At 42.5% G+C, this 9,137-nt stretch overlaps 1 protein-coding gene across 1 annotated transcript; it reads right to left on the reverse strand.

Moving 5' to 3' along the window:
- Positions 1 to 5,822: 5,822 nt before the first annotated feature.
- On the reverse strand, positions 5,823 to 7,981 carry LOC134658695 (uncharacterized). The gene is made up of 2 exons (XM_063514349.1): positions 6,948 to 7,981; positions 5,823 to 6,309 (listed from the first exon to the last, which is right to left on the reverse strand). Exons 1-2 carry the CDS (start codon positions 7,945 to 7,947, stop codon positions 6,284 to 6,286), a joined length of 1,026 nt encoding a protein of 341 aa, XP_063370419.1. The 5' UTR covers positions 7,948 to 7,981; the 3' UTR covers positions 5,823 to 6,283.
- Positions 7,982 to 9,137: the final 1,156 nt, after the last annotated feature.

The following is a 9,137-nucleotide window of genomic DNA, read 5'->3' on the forward strand; positions in this document are numbered from 1 at the left end:
CTCACGTATTTGTGTTGCTATGTACCTGTGTGTGCCTTTGGAACATTATAGTGCTTGAAGATACGCTTGTGAGTTATTATTTATCACCGCATCCCCGCTATACGAGTACCTTACTGGTAAGTCCGCTTTGCATTTCTAAGTAAACAAAGACCGTACACTCCATCACCACACTGGTGACCCCTCTATTTGGATATTGATCGCAGCCTTTCTGAGGAACAAATATGGGTGATGACAAAGCCGGTCCTAGCGGGGATAATGCAAAACCACCACAAGCGAATGTGCAAGTCACGCAACCTCCGGCCGCGCAACCGGTAACGGAATTTTCCACTATGCCGTTGTCCACTGGTGCCGACACATTCCGTGTCGGAGTACGATTACCACCATTTTGGCGTCAGGAACCGGCCGTTTGGTTTGCGCAAGTGGAAGGTCACTTTGTTTTGTCGAAGATAACATCGGATGTTACTAAATTTTATTATGTACTGTCACAGCTAGATCACGAGTACGCTGCTGAGGTGAAGGACGTAATTGTTAACCCGCCAGCAGAGAACAAGTACGAGAAGCTGAAAACTGAGCTGATCTCGAGGCTGTCAGCATCCCGTGAAAAGGAACTCAAGAGATTGTTGGTGCACGAGGAGTTGGGAGATCGCAAGCCGTCCCAGTTCTTGCGGCATCTTCAGCATCTGGCAGGCCCACAGGTACATGAGGAACTTTTAATGACTATTTGGATAAATCGTTTACCAATGAGCATCCAGGCAGCGATAGCATCGCAACCGACCCCGCAGACGCTCGACGCCTTGGCAAACACCGCCGATCGCGTATCGGACCTCGCACCTCCCACCCCCCAGGTAGCAAGTACGTCACAAGCCGGGGCTATGCCGGTGCCTCAGAATGCTGCAATCGACTACATGGCCAACCAGATAGCCGAATTGACTAGGCAAATGCATGACCTGCGTGCAGAAATGAGCTCCAGATCGCGACCAAGGGCACAGAATAACTAATAGTACTACCGTACAGAAAATTCACTCCTTCACAAAAGTCAGATTTAGGTATAAAATTACACCTATATCGCCGCCTGCAAGCAAAATTGAAACTTATAACCGCGCACGAACCGTGAATCTCCTTTGAGCGCCGCAGTTTTATGACCGAGCTGTAAGTGTCGGCACGGGGTTATCACTTGACAAGTTTTTATACCTATACCCACTGATTTATTAATTTTAAGAGAAATATGTAAGAATTACAAACGTTGATTATGTAAACATACATTTTTTATCCGGAGATAGTATGTCTGATTCTCACGGAAGTAAGTTTCGAAGCCATTGTGTATTTTCAATTTTGCGCGAGCGCCGCGTGACACGACTATCGTGCACGCCGAGCGGCAGCCCACTGCCATACGCCTGTCCGATGGGTGCGCCGGCCAAATGTACCTAAACTACGGAGTGACACCCCCCTGCCAAGGGGTAGGAACAATGGATCACAAAGGTATGCCCGCAGTCGTAGTCGTGGGACTAGTCAAGGTCGATCACAGTCCAGCTACCGTAGATGGCCTGTGTGCTGGTACCATTCCAAATTCCACTCGCAAGCAACGAAGTGCGTAAAACCCTGCGATTTTGTTTCGGGAAACGGCCAGGGCAATCTGTGATGGCGGCCGACGATTGTCCTAGACCCGGTCGCCTGTTCGTTACAGACCGACGTACCAAAATGCAGTTTCTCGTAGATACAGGAAGCGACCTCTGTGTTTTTCCGCGCTCGGCTCTGCGTCAACACCGACCCAAAACCACGTATGAACTGTTCGCCGCAAATGGAACCGTGATCAACACTTACGGCTATGCACAGCTACACTTGGATTTAGGTCTTCGTCGTGAGTACAGTTGGCAATTCACTGTGGCCGACGTCACCAAACCAATTATAGGCGTCGACTTTCTTTCTTTCTACTATTTACTCGTCGACAGCCGTAACAAACGCTTAATTAACAATATGACGTCCCTCTCTGTAGCAGCCATGTCAGCCTACAAAGCACGTCACATATCATCAATCAAGACGTCAATTGGAGATTTGAGGTATGATAGCATAGTACAGGAGTTCCCAGACATCACACGGCCACCTGGAGTTCATCGTGAAATAAAACACGGCACGGTCCACTACGAGTATATCAAGACGACAGATGGTCCTCCAGTCCACTGCACACCCAGAAGGTTAGCACCAGACAAACTCAAGATAGCCAAACAGGAGTTTGAGTCCATGCTCAAGTGTGGAACAGCCAGACCGTCACTAAGTCCCTGGTCTACGCCACTGCATCTCACACCTAAGAAAGATAATGGCTGGAGACCATGTGGCGATTATAGGCAATTGAATGCCAGAACTGTTCCAGATCGCTATCCGATTCGTCACATCCATGATTTCTCGCACCAGCTCGCCGGATGTAGGATCTTCTCGACAATCGACTTGGTCAAGGCCTACAACCAAATACCGGTGAACAAGGAAGACATAGCCAAGACAGCGATTTCGACACCATTTGGCCTGTATGAATTTCCCTTTATGACCTTCGGCCTCAGGAACGCAGGACAAACGTTCCAGCGCTTTGTCGACGAGGTCACTAGGGGAATGGATTTCGTTTACGCCTATCTGGACGACTTTCTCATCTTCTCGCCTGATGAAGCAACGCATGAACATCACTTGCGACAGCTCTTCGCCAAGTTGAGGGAGTACGGCATGGTTATCAACCCATCAAAGTGCGTCTTCGGAGTTCCAGAGGTCAAGTTCTTGGGGTACCACATTACAGCAGATGGCACGAAGCCCCTGGAAAGGTGTACTTCCGTTTGGCCCAAATACATTTCGCCAAATTTCACTTTCCAACAAACTTATCGCAATAGTTTCATTTCCCAAAGGAACCTTTAGCAAAGTTACACTTCGCATATAACTTATTTGGTCAAATTATCATTTGGCATGATTTTACTTTGTCAAATGTTATTAGGACAAAAACTTATTTAGCAAACGTTTATTATTGGCTAATATTATATTCCAAAAAGATGTTTGCTCAAATTCTCACGTCGCAAATTTGGCAAATAGGCATCTCTATTTAAATTTGAACCTAAATTCGTTCTGTTAGAATTTTGAATTTATATAATATTTCTACTCAGGATCAGTAGCTTACTCCATTCTTACTGAGAAAAAATGTCCACAAGTTTTTGGTGCATTTGTATGAAATTTTGGGGCCACTTTTTACTCGTATTAGGGTCGAAAGAGCTCGTGATTCTGACTGGAAATAATACAAAAAAATCACAGTTCTGTGTAATGCAGATTGGGGGTAATCTTCATAAATTAAGTTATAGTAGGTACAATGCAGTACCAAAAAAATTACTATGTTTATTACATTTTTAATCATCAAAATGTCAAAATCAAGTCAATTTCATTTCTGATCAAATCGATCGATTTGATCATCCCGTCTGGATACCGCTTTACCAGTTACACTGCACTGAATGGGATTGGCAACTGTCAATGGTTTGCATAGATGGCACCATCATAGCTTGCCGGGGCTTGCCCCTTCTCTAGTTGAGTTCTATGAGATTTGGCTTAAAGGGCTGGCATCTAGGGCATAAAATTCTATATAAAAAACAAAAATTTGACACAATTCTAGGGATTGACAGAGCAATCTATGCTGGCGCCATATGCTAAATACTTTGACCGGCCAATCCCATTGATTACCGAATCTTAATTCCTTAATTTTTATTTTAGGTCCTTATATAATTCTAAAATATTATTGCAGATATGTTCATGGCTCAACAAATTACATCCGTTTGCGTAAAACATAACCAAAATGATAAAGTATTTCAAATGAAAGCAAAAATAAAAATACTGCAGGCCCTCTATGGCCTCTATTGGTATGTAAATTGTATGCCATGTAATATTTTGGGACATGTAAGTTATGCTTAATGATACATTTGACTAAATAATACTTGGTAAAATGAAACTTGACCAAGTAATTATTTGCTAAACAATAACTTGCCAAAAAAGACTATTGCTAAGTGAAAAATTGCGATAAGTTGTTTTGCCAAACATTTTTTTGGGAAATGATAATTTGGGAAACATAGTTTGGGATGTGATACTTTGGGAAACGTTTTTGGCCCATTCATTAGTAAACCCCCTGGAAACCAAGGTGGAAGCTGTTCAGTCATTCCCTACGCCCAAAACAGTTAAAGAACTTAGGAGGTTCCTAGGGATGATTAACTTTTATCGTCGGTTTATACCCCAAGCCGCCCAGCTCCAAGCTCCGCTGCACGAGTTGCTCACCGGCTCAGTCAGAGGATCACAACCAGTCGACCTGAAAGATGACCAGATGAAAGCTTTCCTCGGCTGCAGCCTAGCCTCTGCCAAGCCGCAATGTTAGCACACCCTGATCCTGATGCCCATCTGGCGCTCGTTACAGATGCTTCCGACACAGCTGTAGGCGGAGTACTTCAGCAACGGAAAGGTGACGCATGGCTGAAAAGGTCATGGCTTTCATAGGTGGAGAGTTGTTGTGGACTGTAGATTTTAAATTAAATATCTTCAATAGGAAAAATTGAGTTTTATTTAGGAAATCACAAAACATACATTCTTGTAGGAAAGAAAATTAATGAAGTGCCGCTATGGCAACGAATAACAATAATTTTCATGGATTTTAAATATAGAATCCTTCAATGTTGCTAACATTATTGCGCCACGAGAATGGAATTAAATTAAATTCATTTAAATGCGTATGTTAACATGAACAACATTTAACATCGAGTCATTACAATTAAATTATATATTATTTACCTTAAAAGAAACATGTTTAAGTATAACAGTGATACAATAATTATCTTTTAATTGTTAACGTTCAATAAAATAAAATTAATAGCACTAAGACCGAGCGCATATAAATTCAACACAAATCTTAGCAAATGTAAACAAAAGCTCTTTGTTTACACTAAAATAAATACATAAATGTATGCCTTTATAATAGGCACTTGAGACACTTATAACTAAAGATAAGGCTAAGTTATATATCTATAGGCAGTACACATATTTTTGTAATGGGCCTATTGTGAGTATGACCGTATATACTGCGCGTACTGTACCGGCCTTCCCCAGGAACAAGTTAGTTACCCTCGACATGGGCCACTCGAGAGGAGGTAAATTGTAACTACGCAGTATGACTAAATTAGGAATACCGAACTCGCACGAAGTTGTGAAGCGTGGGGCTGGCATGAAACCCATCAGCTAAGTATTGCAGTCGCGTTCAGTCTGAAACACATTACACATTTATATTTGCTCATTTCTTATAATCAAGTTTCTAATAGCATGATGCTGTGCAGTATAAGGAAGCGACGCGTTTTGCAGTCGACCACCAGCTCGTATAATGCCTCCTTCGGTATCAAGGAAGGGAATCAGCAGTTTTAAGTTACCTTTAACTTGCTTGTGAGATTGCAGCATCTTTAAGTCATCTGAAAATAATTGAGCTTGCCCATGTTTGAATATTAACATGAGGGCCTTGTTGAGTTCGACTATAGTTAAGAAACCCTTAAGATTCTGGGATGTCAGTTTGACATTATTGCAAAACCTAAGAATATATGCAAGAACACGGGTCATTTTTGCTATAGTAGAAAACTTTTTTATTATTTCAAAGAGATCAGGGTTGTGCGCTGTGGTTGTAAGGCACAGAGCACTGGTATGATCGGCTTTCAGTTCAGGCAACTTGGTGGGCACAGGTGAATATTCTGAAAGGATACAATTTTCATTATGCAGGGTTAATTGCCCATGCCCCTCATGACTATTTGTGAAAAGAGTTTCATTCTTTTCATGCAACCTCTTTTCTAGTTTAGGTGCCAAGTGACAAGATTTTCCTAACTCAGAGTTGACTTTCTCTAAAGGGACCTTAGTGGGCAGTGAGACCTCATATTTATTATCTACTAGCTTTGTAGATTCCCTAAAAAGGTTATCACAATAGTCTTGCTCTGGTAAATTATCTAGGAAAATTCCAGGCACCTTTTTTGTTTCCCCAAATTCACTTGACAGATCGCTTAAATATTCATTGCCTTCCCTACACAGCAAAGATATTACCTGTTTAGACTTTTTTCTTGCAGGTAGCTGCATTCGACCACCGATGATCACGCCAAATGATGTCTGCACTAGTGTAGGGCCTTGTGGTGTAGCGGCGCATGCTATTGAAGTGCTCGAAGCTGCAGCACTCGAGGTTGTAAAGCTCGGTGCCGAAGTACTTGCACTGCCCACAGTCACAAAAGGCTGTTTGGTAGCTTGGTCTCCATTATTCTTCGTCTGCGTCAGAAGAATCTGAAAGAAGACACCAGCATCTAGCAGCAAATCCACATCACCACGCTTATTAAAATTCTCATCGGCTAACTTGCAGTTAGTTGGCAATGTAATGTGCGACTTGTTAATAGGAATCTGTGGCAACTTTGTTGTTATTTTATCAACAACCTTGCAATTGACATTTATTTTGAATGGATAAACAGCAGAATGCACATCAAGGTTTATACATTTGTCAATCTTATGCTTGGCATTCTTGATACCAGTTATATTAGAACTAGTATTTTGCATCGGTAACCCCAATAAATCGACAATCTTCTGTGTAATGAACGATGCCTGTGAGCAACCATCTAACAATGCCTTGCAATATATTGCTACCCCTGACTTAGTAATCAGCTTGACACGAGCAGACGGCAAGACTATATTATGGGCTCTATTCCTTGTTGCAGACAAGGTTACAGAAGGAGTGGGAGACTTGTCTTGATGCAATAAGCTATTGTGCTGTAGCTTGCACACCTTACACCGAAAATGAAATTTGCATTTGCGCTTGTGTTGCGACAAACAAATCTTACACAAGTTGTTTGTTGAAGCGAACTCCATGCGTTTATGAATGGAAGCTAAATTAAAATTCGGGCAATTATATAATCTGTGTGCAGACTTACAGTATAAACATTGCAGCTGAGGCTTATGCGCTGACGGCTTTGCTGGTGCAGCTACAGGATGGCTGACAAAGCTCTGCGAAGGCCCCTTTTGCACGTCAGTGTTTTCAAATGCTAGGGCACGTTTTTCCACGTAACCTAGGAATTCCTTTACCGTGGGCGACACATTGTTATTTCGCTCCAGTTGAAATGCTCTGTAGGTAGGCAGGTCGATCTTCTTAGATAGGATGCAAATAATTATGGCATCCCACTTATCTACAGGCTCACCCAGGTTTTGCAGAGCAGCAAGATGCTGTTTGACAACTGAAATAAAATTTCGTAAATTAGTGACGTTAGATCGCGTGATTGTAGGCATATCTAGCAGTGCATTAACATGTTCTTGCGTAATTCGAACTTTATTATCGTATCGTTCTTTCAGTAAGCGCAGTGCTTCTGGATAGCTGTTGTCTTCTAATGGCAGATTTTTTATTAAATCGAGCGGTTCATCACTTAAAAAACCTTTAAGATAATACAGCTTCTGCACTGCTGAAAAAGAAGTACACTTATCGATCATGGCTGTGAACATGTTTATAAATTCGTAATATTCAGTGTATTTACCTGTGAATGTTTTTATCACGACCCGAGGCAGTTTGAGGTTGTCCGACTTGACACTTACGCCATTTGCGCTGCTGGTAGTGGATTGAGCAGCCACTTGAGGATTGTCCCTTTGGCGGATAACATTTATGATGCTATCTAACTGAGCTACCAATAAAATGTAATTGTCTTCAACCTCCTCGTCATCGGTGGCGAGAGTAACTGGTGGGGAGGAAAGAAGCGAGGCAACCTTGCTAGTGAGGCGCTCATACTCACGAAAGGCCTCTAGAAGCCTAGTTTTCTTTGCTAGCACTAACTCTATCGGCGAATTTATGAGCGCTTCTCGGTCAAAGCTGTTTTTCAAACGTGTGATCGACCCTTTGGCGCGACCTCGCGCTGCTATTGCCTCTTTCTGTTCGGTGTCTGACATTTTTAGTTACAATGGTGTATAAAATGCTTTAAACAATCACTACACTTAAATATTTCAATTGTACACTATTAGAATACACTAATGCACGAAGTCACAACTCACAAGTGATCTACTGAATTCGGTAAAGAAATTAAATTGTTCAAACACGAAACGGGTAATGGCGTCGTCGCGTTATCGCTGTGTTGAATCGCAGTGTTGGGCTATTGGGCTGTTGCGTTCTCGGCGTTCACGTACGGCGCTGCGATTGGTCGAGGAACTCGAGGATTGCGCAATGCTGCCGCCCGCACGAGCACGAAGGGATGCGTTCAGATAGCACGTTGAGTACACGAGACGATTAAATGTTGCTTGCACGCGCTTTATGATAGCGCTTGTTTGGTGCATCATAGCGTTTCATATTATATGAATCTTGCGTTTTTCTTTGTATTGCGCCGCTCGGCCTTGCAAGACGGCGAAAGAAAAAACGATAATTATTTCACTCTTCTTTTATTGCGCCGTTGGCGAGAAGAATGTATTATATTGCATTCTTTATCATTTATAATGCGCCGCTCAGGACTTCAATAAGTCGGCGTGATAAAGAATGATTTCTGACCTTCAATGTAGTTTATTGCGTGATTCCATCTTCGGCACTGATTTTTTCCATAGAAGGACCATATGAAAAGGTCTGGTCTTCACATGATCTTGAATTTTTAAATTGTTGAAAATATCCTGTAAAAATGTAAAAATATAGAAACCACGTTACATTGTCGAAGGAAAGAAAATTAATGAAGTGCCGCTATGGCAACGAATAACAATAATTTTCATGGATTTTAAATATAGAATCCTTCAATGTTGCTAACAATGGCAGCCACTTGCATTTTACTCCAAGAAGCTCAGTTCGGCACAACGGAAATACTCGCCCTATGACCGCGAACTGCTAGCCATCTACAACTCGATTAGGTATTTTAAGCATATGCTGGAGGCGCGAGTATTCACGGTTTTCACAGACCACAAGCCGTTGTGTTTCGCTTTCACAGCAAGTCAAATTGCTCGCCGAGACAGTTCCGACACCTCGACTACATCTCCCAATTTACGACTGACATCAGGCACATCGCTGGGAAAAACAACGTCGTGGCAGACACCTTGTCCAGAGTCGAGGAGCTTGAGCCACCAATCGACCTGTCCATCCTCGCCAAAGCACAGGAGTCTGACCA

The sequence above is a fragment of the Cydia amplana genome, chromosome 23 (assembly GCF_948474715.1).
Source record: "Cydia amplana chromosome 23, ilCydAmpl1.1, whole genome shotgun sequence".
NCBI classification, from domain to species: domain Eukaryota; kingdom Metazoa; phylum Arthropoda; class Insecta; order Lepidoptera; family Tortricidae; genus Cydia; species Cydia amplana.